This window comes from Bufo gargarizans, chromosome 5 (assembly GCF_014858855.1).
Source record: "Bufo gargarizans isolate SCDJY-AF-19 chromosome 5, ASM1485885v1, whole genome shotgun sequence".
Lineage (NCBI taxonomy): Eukaryota > Metazoa > Chordata > Amphibia > Anura > Bufonidae > Bufo > Bufo gargarizans.
The window spans coordinates 461713313-461732493 of NC_058084.1; the positions used below are offsets into that span (position 1 = coordinate 461713313).

At 45.8% G+C, this 19181-nt stretch overlaps 1 protein-coding gene across 1 annotated transcript in view; it reads left to right on the forward strand.

Annotated features, from left to right (window-relative positions):
- The first annotated feature begins 15710 nt into the window (after positions 1–15710).
- Positions 15711–19181, forward strand: part of ETV1 (ETS variant transcription factor 1) — a 71433-nt gene continuing 67962 nt past the window's right edge. The window contains exons 1-4 of the mRNA XM_044293221.1: positions 15711–15755; positions 16225–16356; positions 17871–17958; positions 18816–18863. Coding sequence (XP_044149156.1) covers positions 16312–16356; positions 17871–17958; positions 18816–18863 — 181 coding nt within the window. The 5' untranslated portion in view covers positions 15711–15755; positions 16225–16311. The remainder of the gene's footprint in view (positions 15756–16224; positions 16357–17870; positions 17959–18815; positions 18864–19181) is intronic.

Sequence of the window (19181 nt, forward strand, 5' to 3'; positions counted from 1 at the left end):
AATTATTTAATACATCTGAGGGGTACAATGGCGGGGCTGATGCAATCGCCGCTCCCTGTCATTGCACCCACTAATTACAAAGAAATGCCCTTCGTGGCAAAGTAATTAGTCACAAAGCGGATTTGTTTGAAAAATTCGGTGAAGCGGCTAAATGGAATTTTTCAATACTTTGCTCATCTCTAGTGAAGTGTCATAATTGGTCAGGATCTGGTTGATTCCACTTGTCCATTAGTTACAGACTGCTCTCTAGAACTTGGGCGTACACTGAACTCAATATCAGAAAAAAGCTGCAGAGAGAATCCATGAAGGCGGAACATTTGCTCTATTTATTTAACTAAAAGGCTGGCAGAGGGCAGACCATGCATGGGTACAAAGTGGGCCATCTTTGAAAAACAATCCACTACCACCCAGATAACCGTACAGCCGGAGGAAGAGAGCAAATTGGTTTTGAAGTCCATGACAATATGCTGCCACTGGACCTTGGGCATGGGCAAAGGAAGAAAGAATCCAGCAGGTTTCTATTTAGAAGTCTTGTTCAGGGCACAAGTGGTATGGGCAAAGATGTAGTACCGATTGTCTTCAGAAATAATAGTCCACCAATAATATTAGGCTATCAGGTTGACTGTTTTGCATTGGCAACAGTAGCCAGAGATCTTGGAGAGATGACTTCAATACAGGACCTGCTTCCTGCTGGCCAAAGGAACAAATGTTTTACAGGGCGGGATGTCTTTCAATCAGACAGGAGATACTGGCACTGTACTGGCAGGATCCATACTGTGCTGTGGCTTCCTCCTCCAAGTCAACTGGATCAAAGGACTAGGACTGTGCATGCACCTTAATGTTCTTGTCTACAGAATGGAACTACAACAAGAAGTTAAAACGAGCAAAAAACAAGGACCATTGTGCTTAATAAGGATTGAGTCATTGAGCAGACTGGAGAGAAGTCAAGTTCTTATGATAATAGGATGATTAGCACCCTCCAGATAATAATGCCACTCTTCCAGAGCCAGCTTGATGGCCAATAACTCTTTGTCTCCGATCGAGTAATTCCGCTCTGCTGCAGAAAAATCCTTGGAAAAGAAGCCACATGTGACCCATCTTGCTGGAGATAGCCTTCTGAGTCAGAACAGCTCCTGCTCCCACAGAGGCGTCATCCACTTTCAAGAAGAATTGCTTTGAGACAGGATGGTCAAAGGCAGATGCAGAAGAAAGGGCCCGGTTTTAAGGGTCTGGAAGACGGATTCTGCCTCAGATGTTAACGCCTTGGCATTCATCCCCTTGCAGATCAGAACGGAGATTGGTGCAGATAAGGTGAAGTGGGGAATGAGCTACCTGTAATGGTTTGCAATGCCCAAAAAACATTGGATTGCATGGAAACCAGTAGGTCATGGCCTGTTTAACACAGAAGAAAAAATTTCAAGATCCATTTATAAGAAATTTTGCATAGGCTCTGTTTTCCCTAAGATGCTGGAGTGCAGTAAGAACAAGTTTGCGATGGAAGACGAAGTCTGGCTAGAAATTCACGATGTCAGCTAGGTATATGACAACACAGACATAAAGGAGATCTCGAAAGATGTCATTCACAAAGTCTTGGAAAACCGCTGGAGCGTTGCTGAGGCCAAAGGGCATGACCAAATACTTGTAATGGCCGTCATGGGTATTAAAACCAGCTTTCCACTGATCTCCTTCATGGATTCAGAACAGGTTGTCCTGGTGCCATAAAACCTGTCAAAAAGTTTTATAATCAATGGTAGTGGGTATTTGTTCACAGATATTTTATTTATGTAAAGGTAATCAATGTACGGTCGAAGTGACCCATCTCTCTTGACGAAGAAGAATCTGAAGAGATGAACATGTGCATACAGTATAAACCACATCTTAAGGTTTTGTTTAATGTAGTCTAATATGGCTTTTGTTTCTGGCTGAGGTAGAGGTTAAATACAGCTATGTGGAGGTGTAGTATTGGACAACCATAGGGATGATGGGGAGGCAGGGTCTCGGCCTGTTTTTCCAAAGACATTGACAAAACTAAAATAAGCTCCAGGTAACTGTTGCAGGTTTTGTGGTACTGTTACAGTACATAAAGGCTGTACAATTGAAAGAAGGCCGAGGGCTGGGCCCACAGGTACAGAGGGCACACGATGCCACACAGACAACGGTTCTTTCCCAGCAGTTGAGTTTACTGAACAATGTAGTGAACAACAAGCTGAGAATATATAAAACAGATTGGTAACAGAGAATAAACCGACAGTAAATGTACCACTGTCTAACAATAAACCAGTGAATGTGATGTTTTCCCCAAAGTCCATTAAGCAGCCCAGCTGCACTTGTATGTTCCTGGACGAGTTCCTCGTTGGGGTGCACCCTAAGTATTGCGCAATACTATTTGTAATCCACAGGGAAATGATGTCTGTCTCTTGTAACTTCAATCCTTACTCCAGCTACCCTATGAGCAGCCAATGAGATAGGAAGGTGTCAGCGTATGAGTCCCTTAGGGCTATGCATTAGCTTGCAGCCCGTACACCACAATGTAACTGTACTTGGAGCGTTATTGTATGTCCAAATGCCACTTTAACAGTGTGGTGCAATGTGACGCGGCAAAGCCGCACTTACAGTTCCTTGAGCAGGTTCTCGGTGCTTTTTCTTATTTCCTGGTCCACTTCAGAACTCGATCCTACAGACACGACACTCCTAGGGTCGTCGCTGAAAACCTCCCCTTCGCGCTGTCGCCAGTCTCCACCGTGAGCCGGTCCACGTTTCCTTCCAGCCCTGGCCACAGCATGCATTTAGATTGTTCCCTCAAGCAGTTCGTTAAGGGTCAGCGCGCGTCACCTGTGATTTATGGGTTTAGCACTTGACCGTGCTGACCAATCCTCGTCCTCCTGCACCTTAATAAGTGGTCCAGCCCACTTCCCAGGTGTTTAAATGTACTGTCATGAACCAGCGGGTGTGAACCCACTGTGCCATGTGACCAACCTCCTATTAACTTTGTCTAACCCCTTGTTCTTCACAGTACCCCTGATGGTGGGCATAGACTTTCCCAAGAAGAACACCAGGTCACCACCACTTGAGGAGGATTGGCAAACAAGGCAGCTGGTCCAGACAGACCAGGAGGTACCAGAGCAAGGTACCAGAGGTACAGTCGTAATTAGCAGGCCAGGTACTAACAGGAGCAACAGTGCCGGACCGAAGGATGAGGCAGAGGTGAAGTCAAACAAGCAATAGGTCAGGGCAGGTAGCACAGGTACAGGTCAAGCAATCCGGGTCTGCAACAGGAGAGTCATGGCAAGCAGGCAGGGATCAAACAGGTAGCAGAGTCCAGAAACAAGCAAGGGTCATGTATACAGGAACACAAGCACAGATAACAGCAACCTCTACAGGACACAAGGACCTTTGACGCTCAGGCATATGGGAATGGGGCTGGACCACTTATAAAGGTGGGCTATGATTGGTCAGCATGGTCACATGTGCTAAACCCATAAATCACAGGAAGTGACGAGTGCCGGCACTTAAGGAAGTGCTACAGGGAACAAGCAGCAAGCATGCTGTGGCCAGGGCTGGAAGTAAATCATGGAGCGGATTCCAGGATGGATAAGGCCTGCAAGCACAGAGCCCAGGCCTGCAGTGGTGAATGGGGAAACATCGGCAGCGGATCACCGCCAAACACGGAGCCCGGGACTGTGGTGGTAAGCAGGGGTACATTGGTGGACAGCAACCGCTGTTACACCTGGAACCAAAGATAAATGTGAGTGGCCAGGAAGATCAATGTAATCAGCACATCTTGACCCACCAATTTGTCCATAATGTAACTTGACAAAGCCTCACAGAATTCTGCTACTAGAACTTCATTGCTCCAGGCCAACTCAGAAGCGAGGGTGCAGAACTGAATGGTGTATTGGTCAATTGTAAGGTTGCCCTGATGAAGTTGCAATAGAAAAGATACAGTAGAAAAAATACCTCCAGGTTCCTCAAAGTGTCTGTGGGAGGGGAAGGGTGTCCAGACAGGCAGATATATTGTGCATATAGGACAGTAATTGTGCCTGATGGTCCCACTGTTAAGCCAATTCTTGGAATAATTCTTATAGGCCCATCAGTGTTGGGCCAGTGGGTTCCATGGCCCGAGCTTGCAGTTACGGGCAGTGGGTATGGAACCACTGTACCAACAAAAACAGTTTGACTTAGGGCTAGACCTAAGGGTGTTATTCTGGCAGTCCCCTGGTATTTAGCCTTTAACTCCTACACAGGAATCTGGACATTGCTGCAGGTGAGCCACCAGGCCGTTACCTCTTTGAATAGTCCCGGTGAGGTTGACAGCAGAGATACCAATGTGAAGCACCGAGGGGGTCAGGCAATGCTTGTGGTCAGTTAACAGGCAGAGTTCAGAGCAGCAGAGTTCATACCTCGAAATTAGTCAGAGGTCAGGGCAGGCAGCAAATGGTCAATACAGTAAGCAGGCTAAGGTCAGATCAGGCAGAAGAGGGTCAGAATCAGCAAACAGGCAAAAGTCTGTACACTGACAGACAAACAGAACAGCACACCTTCACTAGGAACTAGCAAGCTAGATGATCTATGGCTCAGCCAGTGACCAGACATTGGCTGGAGGTGATTAGGACATACATTCAGTGTCAGAAGAAACATGGGACTCTGGTTGTCGGACTCGCTGCAGCGTGAGCGCAAGCAGACCTGGATCGCTTAGACAGAAGCAGGCTGTCACACGATGCCTGTGCCTGTCTGGTGGAGAGGAAAATGGGCCCCCATTGCAACAATTATCCTGATCTGTTGGGACCCTAAGGTGCGATCACCACTAGGGATGAGCGAATCGACTTTGGATGAAACATCCAAAGTCGATTCACATAAAACTTTGTTCCTATACTGTACGGAGCAGGAGAATGTATTGGCTCTGATGAGCTGAAGTTATTGCTTCGCAAAGTCTCTTAATAACTTCAGTTATTACGAGACAGTTTGGGATTTTTTTTTTATACAGTACAAATACATTTATGAAATTATTACGAGACTTCGCAAAGCAATAACTTCGGCTTATCAGAGCCAATATAGCCTAGTACTGTGCGGAGCTCCTGCTCTGTACAGTATTGGAACAAAGTTTTATGCGAATCGACTTCAGATGTTTCATTCGAAGTCGATTCGCTCATCCCTAATCATCACCATTCATAAACTTATTGCCTATACCAGCGATAAATTGGAATAACCCTTTAATCAATTCCATCAGTTCCCGACCCAGGGGCTCACAAACTAAATCTAAATTCACATCAGGGCCAATTTCATAGGAAGCCAATTAACCTATCAGTAGATTTTTTGGAGTGTGAGAGTCTTGGGGAGACCTTCGACAAGCTCGGGACACAACATACAAATACCATCATTTTGCGTGGTTTTGAATCCAGGATTCAGAGACAAATGTCCTGCACCTGGGCCCTAGTGCAACGTATCTAACTGCCCCCTAACTCTCTATAAAGTGGCAGGGAGCGGCCCCCCATGCCTGTGCATCTCCTACAGCTTCCCCCTACCAGTACCCCAGCATCTCCTGCTGTGAATCTCTGCCACTTTAAGTAAATAAGAAGCCTAATAAAAGATAGAAGGCAATGATATTATTGTAACAATGTATCAGCCGCATTCATTTCCTTTAAGTAAATGTTTCCTTTCCTCTTCCCTCCCTCTCTCTCATAGCTCTGGTAACTTTGGCTTCTTTTCCACCCCTTTAGTTCCATGTGACCCTTTGTGGAATTTTTGTGAATGAAGCTCTATGGCTGAGAGGCCTGGAGGCACATCGAGGCTGAGAGTCTATGAATAAACACATCAATCAGATTAGAAAAACAGGCGCTCCCATTGGCTGAGCCGCCCAGGCAGACTGGACAGGATCCAAACCCCGCCAGGGTTACCAGGGCAACCGATCCTGCTCAGGCCGCTCCAGACACTCGCTCTCTGCAAACTGTTGCTCACATTACAAGGAGGCAGAAGCCTGGAGGCCGAATATCCTTCCAGGAAGCAGAAAGAAGAACGCTGGGTTTACACGGGGCGATGCAGCGGCCAACTGTCGGGATGGAAGCGTTCAGTGGAGGAGACATATTTACATGCAGCAATCTCCTTCACAGTACGAGGACGGGGGGGTCTATTATGATCGCTCGTCCCCATACAGAATAATAGTTTCTGAGCAGCAGATCAATGTTTAGACCGGACGATCCGCTGCCCAGAAGCCGTGATCGGTGGTGTCTGCACGAGGGACAGGATCACCCGATGAACAAGCGGTTCTCATGTTCATCAGGTGATCGGCAGCATATTTATATGGGCAGATTGTCAGGGACAACCGTCTGCAGGAACCGTTGTTCCCGATAATTTGTCCGATAATTGGTGCGTCTAAATGCACCTTAAGAAATGTTCCTTATTTCTATGGCGCCAACATATCCTGTAGTGCAATATATGTAAAAGAATGAGAGATACAGACACATAGAAACAATGTAACAGAAGGAAAGAGGACCCCCAGGGCTTAGATAGATAGGAGATAGATAGATAGGAGATAGATAGATAGATAGGAGATAGATAGATAGATAGATAGATAGATAGATAAATAGATTAATAGATAGATAGATAGACATATAATTATTCATATAGACACAAATTCGAAAATATATTTCTGCACAAATACAAATCACCTCATTTCCATATACATACTCACAGATACATGGACGGGGGTGGGGGGGGGGGGTGGGAAGGACTCATTGATAGGGTTGAGTGAACCCGAACTGCAAAGTTAGGGTTCATACCGAACTTTGCGAGTTTGGGGACCCAGACCCGAACCCAGACTTTTTCACTGAAGTTCAGGTTCGGTGTTCGGGTGATTTTATTATTTTCCATTATAACATGGTTATAACGGAAAATAATAGCATTCTTAAGACAGAAAATGGCCATTGAGGGGTTAAAAATAATTGCAGGACCTGCAAAAACATATAGACGTCCCCCGCAGTACAGACACATGCACATATAGACCTCCCCCGCAGTACAGACACATGCACATATAGACGTCCCCCGCAGTACAGACACATGCACATATAGACGTCCCCCGCAGTACAGACACATGCACATATAGACATCCCCCGCAGTACAGACACATGCACATATAGACCTCCCCCGCAGTACAGACACATGCACATATAGACCTCCTCCACAGTACAGACACATGCACATATAGACGTCCTCTGCAGTACAGACACATGCACATATAGACCTCCCCCGCAGTACAGACACATGCACATATAGACGTCCTTCCGCAGTACAGACACATGCACATATAGACATCCCCCGCAGTACAGACACATGCACATATAGACCTCCCCCGCAGTACAGACACATGCACATATAGACCTCCCCCGCAGTACAGACACATGCACATATAGACCTCCCCCGCAGTACAGACACATGCACATATAGACCTCCTCCACAGTACAGACACATGCACATATAAACGTCCCCGCAGTACAGACACATGCACATATAGACGTCCCCCGCAGTACAGACACATGCACATATAGACCTCCCCCGCAGTACAGACACATGCACATATAAACGTCCCCCGCAGTACAGACACATGCACATATAGACGTCCCCCGCAGTACAGACACATGCACATATAGACCTCCCCCGCAGTACAGACACATGCACATATAAACGTCCCCCGCAGTACAGACACATGCACATATAGACATCCTCCACAGTACAGACACATGCACATATAGACGTCCTCCGCAGTACAGACACATGCACATATAGACGTCCTCCGCAGTACAGACACATGCACATATAGACATCCCCAGCAGTACAGACACATGCACATATAGACGTCCCCCACAGTACAGACACATGCACATATAGACGTCCCCCGCAGTACAGACACATGCACATATAGACCTCCCCCGCAGTACAGACACATGCACATATAGACCTCCCCTGCAGTACAGACACATGCACATATAGACATCCCCCGCAGTACAGACACATGCACATATAAACGTCCCCCGCAGTACAGACACATGCACATATAGACATCCTCCACAGTACAGACACATGCACATATAGACGTCCTCCGCAGTACAGACACATGCACATATAGACGTCTTCCGCAGTACAGACACATGCACATATAGACGTCCCCGCAGTACAGACACATGTACATATAGACCTCCCCCTCAGTACAGACACATGCACATATAGACGTCCCCCGCAGTACAAACACATGCACATATAGACATCCCCCGCAGTACAGACACATGCACATATAGACCTCCCCCGCAGTACAAATGCAATCGCACTCTGCCCTGCCTTTATGCTGGATGTTGAATGAGGCATTAGTGTACATTTTGGCTAAAGCGTAATAAGCCACTCACCACGTCAAGGTTGCCTTCATGAGTGGTCCCTAACACTAGTTCCTACCTGTTATGGGCCACGACAGCCACACAAAGTCCAGGGGGCGCAGGTACAGCATGCACGCCAAGCACAATCTGCTTTTAACCCCGTCCGGTGCCATTACAGCTTTCATCGGATCCAGGGATGCAAGTACCAACATGCATGCTGAGCCCACTATATACTTCTCCTGGAGCCAAATGGCTACAGGTAGGTGCTATATAAGCAGACTCAGTTTTATACTGACTTTAAAACCAGCCTCCAGGGCAGATTAACTGGTCAGATGTGCATGGCTGCATGGAGATCGCCACGCTTCCAATATATACTACAAAGAATAAAATGTGGGGGGTTCAGCCCGCACAACCTTGTATGCAGGTGCTCATTGCTATGGCGAAATACAGATACAAACGCAAAAACACAAATGCAATCGCACTCTGCAACCAGCACTCTGCCCTGCCTTTATGCTGGATGTTGAATAAGGCATTGGTGTACATTTTGGCCAAAGCGTAATAAGCCACTCACCACGTCAAGGTCGCCTTCATGAGTGGTCCCCAACACTAGTTCCTACCTGTTATGGGCCACGACAGCCACACAAAGTCCAGGGAGCGCAGGTACAGCATGCACGCCAAGCACACTCTGCTTTTAACCCCGTCCGGTGCCATTACAGCTTTCATCGGATCCAGGGATGCAAGTACCAACATGCTTGCTGAGCCCACTATATACTTCTCCTGGAGCCAAATGGCTACTGGTAGGTGCTATATAAGCAGACTCAGTTTTATACTGACTTTAAAACCAGCCTCCAGGGCAGATTAACTGGTCAGGTGTGCATGGCTGCATGGAGATCGCCACGCCTCCAATATACAGTACAGACCAAAAGTTTGGACACACCTTCTCATTCAAAGAGTTTTCTTTATTTTCATGACTATGAAGGCATCAAAACCATGAATTAACACATGTGGAATTATATATATAACAAACAAGTGTGAAACAACTGAAAATATGTCATATTCTAGGTTCTTCAAAGTAGCCACCTTTGCTTTGATTACTGCTTTGCACACTCTTGGCATTCTCTTGATGAGCTTCAAGAGGTAGTCACCTGAAATGGTCTTCCAACAGTCTTGAAGGAGTTCCCAGAGATGCTTAGCACTTGTTGGCCCTTTTGCCTTCACTCTGCGGTCCAGCTCACCCCAAACCATCTCGATTGGGTTCAGGTCCGGTGACTGTGGAGGCCAGGTCATCTGGCGCAGCACCCCATCACTCACCTTCATGGTCAAATAGCCCTTACTTTCAAAGTTTTCCCAATTTTTCGGCTGACTGACTGACCTTCATTTCTTAAAGTAATGATGGCCACTCGTTTTTCTTTACTTAGCTGCTTTTTTCTTGCCATAATACAAATTCTAACAGTCTATTCAGTAGGACTATCAGCTGTGTATCCACCTGACTTCTCCTCAACGCAATTGATGGTCCCAACCACATTTATAAGGCAAGAAATCCCACTTATTAAACCTGACAGGGCACACCTGTGAAGTGAAAACCATTTCAGGGGACTACCTCTTGAAGCTCATCAAGAGAATGCCAAGAGTGTGCAAAGCAGTAATCAAAGCAAAAGGTGGCTACTTTGAAGAACCTAGAATATGACATATTTTCAGTTGTTTCACACTTGTTTGTTATGTATATAATTCCACATGTGTTAATTCATAGTTTTGATGCCTTCAGTGTGAATCTACAATTTTCATAGTCATGAAAATAAAGAAAACTCTTTGAATGAGAAGGTGTGTCCAAACTTTTGGTCTGTACTGTATACTACAAGGAAAAAATGTGGGGGGTTCAGCCCGCACAACCTTGTATGCAGGTGCTCATTGCTATGGCGAAATACAGATACAAAAGCAAAAACACAAATGCAATCGCACTCTGCAAACCAGCCTTTATGCTGGACACATGCACATATAGACCTCCCCCGCAGTACAGACACATGCACATATAGACGTCCCCCGCAGTACAGACACATGTACATATAGACGTCCCCCGCAGTACAGACACATGCACATATAGACGTCCTCCGCAGTACAAACACATGCACATATAGACGTCCCCCGCAGTACAGACACATGCACATATAGACGTCCCCCGCAGTACAGACACATGCACATATAGACGTCCTCCGCAGTACAAACACATGCACATATAGACGTCCCCCGCAGTACAGACACATGCACATATAAAACCTCCCCGCAGTACAGACACATGCACATATAGACCTCCCCTGCAGTACAGACACATGCACATATAGACCTCCCCCGCAGTACAGACACATGCACATATAGACATCCCCTGCAGTACAGACACTTGCACATATAGACATCCCCCGCAGTACAGACACATGCACATATAGACCTCCCCGCAGTACAGACACATGCACATATAGACGTCCCACGCAGTACAGACACATGCACATATAGACGTCCCCCGCAGTACAGACACATGCACATATAGACATCACCTGCAGTACAGACACATGCACATGTAGACATCCCCCGCAGTACAAACACATGCACATATAGACCTCCCCCGCAGTACAGACACATGCACATATAGACCTCCCCACAGTACAGACACATGCACATATAGACTTACCCAGCAGTACAGACACATGCACATATAGACGTCCCCTGCAGTACAGACACTTGCACATATAGACATCCCCCGCAGTACAGACACATGCACATATAGACGTCCCCGCAGTACAGACCATGCACATATAGACCTCCTCCGCAGTACAGACACATGCACATATAGACCTCCTCCGCAGTACAGACACATGCACATATAGACCTCCCCCGCAGTACAGACACATGCACATATAGACCTCCCCCGCAGTACAGACACACATGCACATATAGACGTCCCCCGCAGTACAGACACATGCACATATAGACCTCCCCCGCAGTACAGACACATGCACATATAGACGTCCTCCGCAGTACAGACACATGCACATATAGACGTCCTCCGCAGTACAAACACAAAGCCTTCTATACATATCCATATAAATACACGATAGGAAAATTGACAGGTCAATGGAAATATAAAGTGCGCAAACTTCGAAATTCAACGGTCACAGGAGGCAAAGATTAAACCGCTCCCTGCTGCCTGCTTTCCTTGCACGTAGCCGTGACTGTAGTAATGTGTCTCCTAGTGTTTGTTTAGGTTACCTAGCCCTAAATCTGGGACAAAAGTTAAAAAACAATAGAGACAGAGAGGGGTCAGGGTTAGCAATACTATAGCGCATAATACTGTCCATCAGAACCATGTACCACAATGCAGCACAATATGTTACCCCAAAAGCGGTCCCTCTGCGGTGGCCATCAATGGATGCCATTTTCTGTCCTCCTCCTCCAGTTCTCTATGGAGCAGGGGGCTCAGGAGGTGAGGTGCGGGCCACAGCAGTTAAATTCAGGAGGGCATGTTTTGTTGCTGGCAGGTTACATGAGTACCTGATTCTCACAGAGTTAATTACTCATTATGTACCCGGTCAGCAGCAGACAGGAGGACTTAGGTGGTCCCCTGGGGCATCGGCCCACCGGGAAATTTCCCTGTAAGATCTATGGCCAATTCGCCTCTGTTGGTGTATTTTTGTCGCATATAAAAGCATAAAAAAAATCTGAAGTATTGGAAGTTTCCATGGCAGAAGTCTGAGGCTGTTCACTGGGTTTCTGCAGCGATGTGCTGGGGGTGCCCGGAAGATATGCCCGAGTATTATTACAATTGGCATTCATTGGGGCCAGTCCTCTGAATTGCCCAAAATAAGCAAAATGCTTCTTATCATCACGGTAGATTTTTTTTTTCTTCGGTGGCACCAAAAATCCAACGCCGAAATTCCCCTTGCGAGGTAGCGGAAACAACATTCCCTATATGCATGATTTATTTCGGACATTTTAATTCACACCATTCATATCGCTCATGTTTTTCCATACTGCATGCTGTGTTTTTTTTTGTTTGTTTTCAGCAGCATTTCTTTCTAAATAACTGTGACCATGTTTTTTTTTTTTTTTGTTTCCTGGAGATTTTTGCCCCTCCAGGGTGGGTTCACAATTCACATGTAGATATTTGCTGCCATTTTTGGGCATTTTTGCAGTAAAGACGTCAGCTCCAAGATGGTATGGATTTTTTTTTTGCTACTGGTGTTTTTGTTTATTAGCTGGCTTTCTGGCTTCCTTTCAAAAACAGAGCGTTGTGCTGGAGCTCTTGGCGATTTTTTCAGGAGTTTTTTTAACACAATTGCCAGTTTTTCAGAATTATTACAAAGCTGGCGATAGGCCACAATTTTTTTTTAAATAAACGCCACAAGAAAATTACGCAGGTACCAACAAAAAAACAACAACTTACAAGCGATCATTCTGCCGTTTTCAAAAAGAAAATAACACACTAACGCACCAGTGCAAATTTCGGTGCATAGAGAAGGAGATTTTGATACATCAGAAAAAAAATGCCAAAACCTTCAGCATGCTATATTTTTACACTTGTGTGACCTGCTCTTCGTGTTTCTCATGGACATTCCTCTAACCCCTGGAACTGCTGTTTTTACTGAAAAAATGTACAAAAACACCCCAAAGTACTAAAAAGGCTGCAAAAAATGCTAAAGTGCACGAAAATGACACAAAAAACGTATGCGTGAAGCCAATTTTTCAAACAGCCCCCCTTTCATGAGCTGGGCCCCTCACAGGTAATATACTTACCCCGCTCCTGGTCCCCGCACCGCTGCTACTTCCTGTACACAGATGAAAACATCCGGTATTGGGGGGGAGCAGCCAATGGCAGGCTGGGATGGGGGGGAGCCTCCCTAGCGTCACCCGCGATGCTAAGGAGCTTTCCATTCAAAAAGGGTGAAATCCGCCACTAAAACCAAAAACATAATTGACATTCTGCGGGTTTGGCAGGTCAATTTCCACATGGGAAAAATCTGCAAAGTATACATGAGAAATGTGTAATTAATGCTGGTACTGTAATATGCTGCAGTTTTTCCGTAATCCGCGTGGAAAAGTGCACATATTGCGCAACCTTTGCAGGTGACCCTAGGGTCTGTTTGCACAATGGGTTTTTGCCATGAATTCAATCATCTGAAAATCGTCTCCCATTGTTTTCCGTGGGATGCCACGGAGCAGTTCATGCAGCCGTGGATTTTTCACGTCCTGTTTTCCCATTCTTGGCACAGTACTACGCAGGTGCGTCAGAACGCTGCAACGGGGGCCCGCTGGCCCGAGCTAAACTAAGAGCGGTACCGCACCATTCAAGATGAAAACCCATGGCAGAAACTGCAGCGGGATACGTGGCGGATTTGGACACGGTAAAAATTTGACGTGCGAACCCACTCTTACATGTTAGGGATGTGGCTTGTTGTCGGTTTTGATATGGATTTGGAGAGAGTTGAAATGCGTGAGCAGAGCCTTAGGATTACAAAAACAAAAATGCAGCACAAAAAAAAATAATATATATATTATCATTTATTCATTTATTTATTTACTTATTTATTTTTAGGGGTAAAATTCCTTTCATTAGCTCATAGTTGCTAGATTATTAACATTCTAGATCAGGGACGCTCAACCTGCGGCTCTCCAGCTGTTGCGAAACTACAACTCCCATTATGCCTGAACAGCCTACAGCTATAAGGGCACGCTGGGAGTTGTAGTTTTGCAACAGCTGGAGGGCCTGCAGGTCGGGAATCCCTGTTCTAGATCATCATACAGTAAGGCGACATGCACACGACCGTATGTGTTTTGCGGTCCGCATTTGTGGATCCGCAAAAAAAAACTGGATTGCCATCAGTTTTTTTTTTTTTTGCGGATCCATTGTAACAATGCCTAAAACGGACAAGAATAGGACATGTTCTAATTTTTTGGGGCGGGGCTACGGAACGGACATACGGATGCGGATAGCACACGGTGTGCTGTCCGCATGTTTTGCGGACCCATTGAAATGAATGGGTCCGCAGCCTATCCGCAAAGGAAAACGGATCGGACACACGGAAACAAACAATGTTCGTATGCATGTAGCCTAAGAAAACTTCGCCGGAGGATTCTTCAGGAATTTTAGTTCTTCTGGTCTCTTCTCCTTTGAATACAAGATAAATTACAGTTCTGCACTAGAAATGAATGCCGGATTATCGGACCTCCTGGACTGTGCCAGATTATCGGACCTCTTGGACTGTGCCGGATTATCGCACCTCCTGGACTGTGTTGGATTATCGCACCTCTTGGACTGTGCCGGATTATCGCACCTCCTGGACTGTGCCAGATTATCGGACCTCCTGGACTGTGCCGGATTATAGCACCTCCTGGACTGTGCCGGATTATCGCACCTCCTGGACTGTGCCAGATTATCGCACCACCTGGACTGTGCCAGATTATCGGACCTCCCGGACTGTGCCGGATTATCGGACCTCCCGGACTGTGCCTTATTATCGGACCTCCCGGACTGTGTCGGATTATCGGACCTCCTGGACTGTGCCAGATTATCACACCTCCTGGACTATGCCGGATTATCGGACCTCCCGGACTGTGCCGGATTTTCGTACCTCCCGGACGGTGCCGGATTATCGGACCTCCCCCGGACTGTGCCGGATTATCGGACCTCCCGGATTGTGCCGGATTATCGGACCTCCCGGACTGTGCCAGATTATCGGACCTCCTGGACTGTGCCGGATTATCGCACCTCCTAGACTGTGCCGGATTATCGCACCTCCTAGACTGTGCCGGAGTATCGGACCCCCCCCAGAGCATGCCGGATTAAAGGAGCTCCACTTTAAATGCACATGGCACCTGCAAAAACGAAAACCTCATGCACCCACCACCAGTGCAGTGCGACTGGCAGCCGCTTAACCCCTTGCTCCCCTGCGGAGGATTGCCTCCTGTCTGTCTTTATACCAGGTTGTTTTTAGGAAGTTCATAGAACTGGAGTGAAAACAAAAGCATTTCCGAATTCACTGTGAGGTGAGGAAAGGTCAGAATGACAGATCCCTGAGGAGGAGGAGGAGGAGGGGGGAGGAGATCAGGCAGGAGCCATTGTTTTTTTTTCCTTGTCAGGGAGGGGGCCGGGGGGTTGCAGGGAGAGGGAAGCTTGAGTGACAGTCAGAAATCTGATCCTGGTGAAAGAGACAGAGAGCAAATGGGAAGGGAGGGAGAGAGAGCTCTCAGTAGTTTGGATAGGAGCACCTGGAGGAGAAACCAGAGAAAAACACACAATCCAGCTCTGTCAGTGGAGCTTGCAGCCTGCACAGGGGGAAGTGCTTGGGAAATAATTAATGGTTTGATTAAATTTGCAAGGAGTTTGGTGCAAGCAGTCGCCATCAGGTGGGTCTTTTTGCAACAACTTTTGTCTTTTTCCTGCATGCAATCCTCGACCCTATGGGAAGGGAATCACCCTGTAGCCTCCTCTCCCTGCAAATCATCTTGATCGCCATTACTAGTTGTGTGCACACGTTTGCAAAGCAGTGCATCCCTTGGAGGGAGAGAAGAGTGAGCTGGAGGAGGGGGGAGGGAGGTGAACCCAGTGCCCACCACCCAGACCCCACAATGGCCAGGTTGTATGCTATTCTGTTTGCCCTGTTGTTGATTTCTCTTCTTCTTGTTCTTCTTCTTGTTCTTCTTCTTCTCCCCCCCTCTTTCCAGCTGAAGCCACAGCCTCTCATGCAAATGCAGCTCAGTGCTGAGGAGGGATTTTTATGAATGGAACTGTTGAAGGTTAATTAGCTATGCAAATGCAAGCCTCTCATTCATGATTTTTTTTTATTTTTCTAAAGCCTTCTTGTTTCCCTTGCAGCTCAGATCCTGAGGAAATCACAAGATCAATGCAGGCAACAGACAGTTTGTGACTCAAAGAGAGAGGTGTAAATACAGTCTCCCAAGGATGGATGGATTTCATGATCAGCAAGTGCCTTACATGGTTCCCAATGTGAGTGGCTGCAATGCCCTGAGAGTCTTCCATGTTGCTGGAGAAGTTTAGAAACTTATTGCACCTTCCTTCCTCCCTCTTTCCTCTAACTCTATACATTCCTTGTATGGCTCTTTTATCACTAACCCTATAGGTGACCCTGGGTTCCTAGGTAGGTCTGGGGGGTTGCTTTTACAAGTGTGTCCATTCCTACTACTAAGGGAGCTTCTATAGCTAGGGAGTCCTGTAGATAAGAGTACAGGGCTTGTATCACTTACCATGCTCTCCTTAGTTGTGTATGTTGCAATAAAGGGTTAAAAATAAGTTTGTAGCCAGGTGAACATTAGAATCTGTGGATTTGTTCTTGCTAACGTGACAGGGCAAGGGTTAATTTATGCCACTATTGGTTTCTTGTGTTAACCTGTGTGTCTGCTAGTTTCCCAATGTTGTAAAAGCACCAGCTAGGGTTAATCTGGCTTCCTATGTTGCAATAAAAGGGTTAATACAAGGTTATCCAGGTTAACGTTGTTTTCCATGGATTTGTCTTACTACATGTGACCAGGCAAGGGTTAATCTGTGTCTATTAGATTCCTACGTTACACCACCGAGGACCTGCAGGTAGAGGACAGGTCTTGTATTACGTTCTTGCAGGTTATCCTTAGTTTCCTAGTGTGCGATAAAGGGTTAATATAAGTTTCATCCAGGTCAACATTAGTTTCTGTGGATTGGTCTTGCTCTGTGTGACCATGTAAGGGTTAACCTACGTGTCTGTTAGTTTCCCACGTTGTAAAAAAAAAGAAGAAGAAAAAAGCACCAGCTAAGGGTTAATGTACGTGACTAATGGTTTCCTGTATTGCATTGAGGGGTTAATAGTAAGTTTATCCAGGTTGACCGTTAGTTTCTGTGGAGCAGAAAGTGGATTGGTCTTGCTGTATGTGACCATGTAAGGGTTAACCTATGTGTCTGTTAGTTTCCTACGTTGTAAAAGCACCAGCTTAGGGTTAAGTACGTGACTAATTGGTTTCCTGTATTGCACTTAAGGGGTTAATCGTTAAGTTTATCCCAGGTTAACTGTTAGTTTCTCTGGAGCAGAAAGTGGATATTAGTCTTGCTACGTGTGACCAGGCAAGGGTTAATCTGTTAGTTGACTATTAGTTTCCGCATGTTGTAAAAGCCTCAGTTAAGGGTTATCTCTGGGACTGTTTCCATGTTGCAAAAGTCCAATAGGAAGTTAATAAAGTATCAGGAGACATTTAGCTTCAGTGTTACAATGTTGCAGGAAACTTCACCTAGTATAATGGCATCAGAGTGTTTATATTAGCTGCTACAATGTTGCAGGAGCCTCACTACCTGTCCATAGAGTGTCACAGTGTCGCAGTGTCTATCTTTCTGGAGGTTTACAAACGTTGCAGGGACCCCAAGCAGGCTTCTCTTGATACCAAGGTGTATATAATGAGGCTATTTCTTTCCTTTTCTTCTTTTTTCTTCTCACTGTTGAGCGACTTGGTCTCAGACTCTGATTCTTGCTTTTTTAGAATCAAAGTGGGACAATCTGCCATGAGAGAACCACGAATAGCAGGAAAAGAAAGTTTTTAAATAGAGACCTGGCTCATGACTCAGAAGGTGAGATGTGCAAGGGTGGATTGTGTGTGTGTGTGTGTGTGTGTGTATATATATATATATATATATATATATATATATATATATTATATATGTCATTGATGGACTGTACACGGAATGCATCTCTACTATTCATCATTGCATAACATCTGACCCGGACACATTGTATGACATAGCTTAGTGATGGTGCTTGCATCGCACATGGTCCAGACCTTCTCACTATACATGGTCCAGACCTTCTCACTATACACTGAATTGCATCTCTACTATTCATCATTGCATAACATCTGACCTGGACACATTGTATGACATAGCTTAGTGATGGTGCTTGCATCGCACATGGTCCAGACCTTCTCTATTATGGTCCATGATTTCTAATATCTGCAGTCACCAATCATGGCCCATTCAATATATGTCATACATGTTCCATCAGGATGGTCTAGTTTATGGCCAGGTTAATGTGAAGCAATATTGAGGTTCAGACCCTATAACAATCCCATAGAGGAAGTTGGCCACCAGATTGAGAAGCCTCACAACAGGCTGGAGAACCTTGGAAATATCTATATGTACACTATGGGATGCATGGTATATTAAAAGGCAACTAAGACCCTATAGCTACAGTATCCCATAGAGAAAGTTAGCGACCAGATTGAGACACCTTGAGACAGGCTGGAGAACCTGTAGAAATGTCTATATGTACACTATAGGACGCATGATGGTTAAAATGCAACTAAGACCCTATACCTATCCCATAGAGGAGGTTAGCAACCAGATTGAGACTGGAGAACCTTAGAAATATCTATGTGTACACTACGGGATACATGATGGATTAAAATGCAACTATTGAACTTTGTCTACAGAGCTTTTCCAAGATCTGAGTCAGTTGCAAGAGACGTGGCTTGCAGAAGGTAAGAAAAAAAAAAAATCAAAACAAAACAAAATGCATGTTAACCCTCTAGATCATGGATGGATGGATGTTGGGCGATTGGGGGGGGGGGGGGAGAAAAAAAGTCTTGAACTTGCTGTCTTAATGTTCAGCCCAATTAATTGAGCTTTAAAAGAGCCACCTCATGTGTCATGCATACATTAGAGAGACTGATGAGTTTGTCTTTGGGGACTCAGGGGCTGCTCTACCCAGTGTCATCACAAATTACCAGGAGAAATTGCTTCCAGCTCACAATCACATCTGCTTTTGGCAAGAACTAATGCAGCAAGACTTGGAAGTT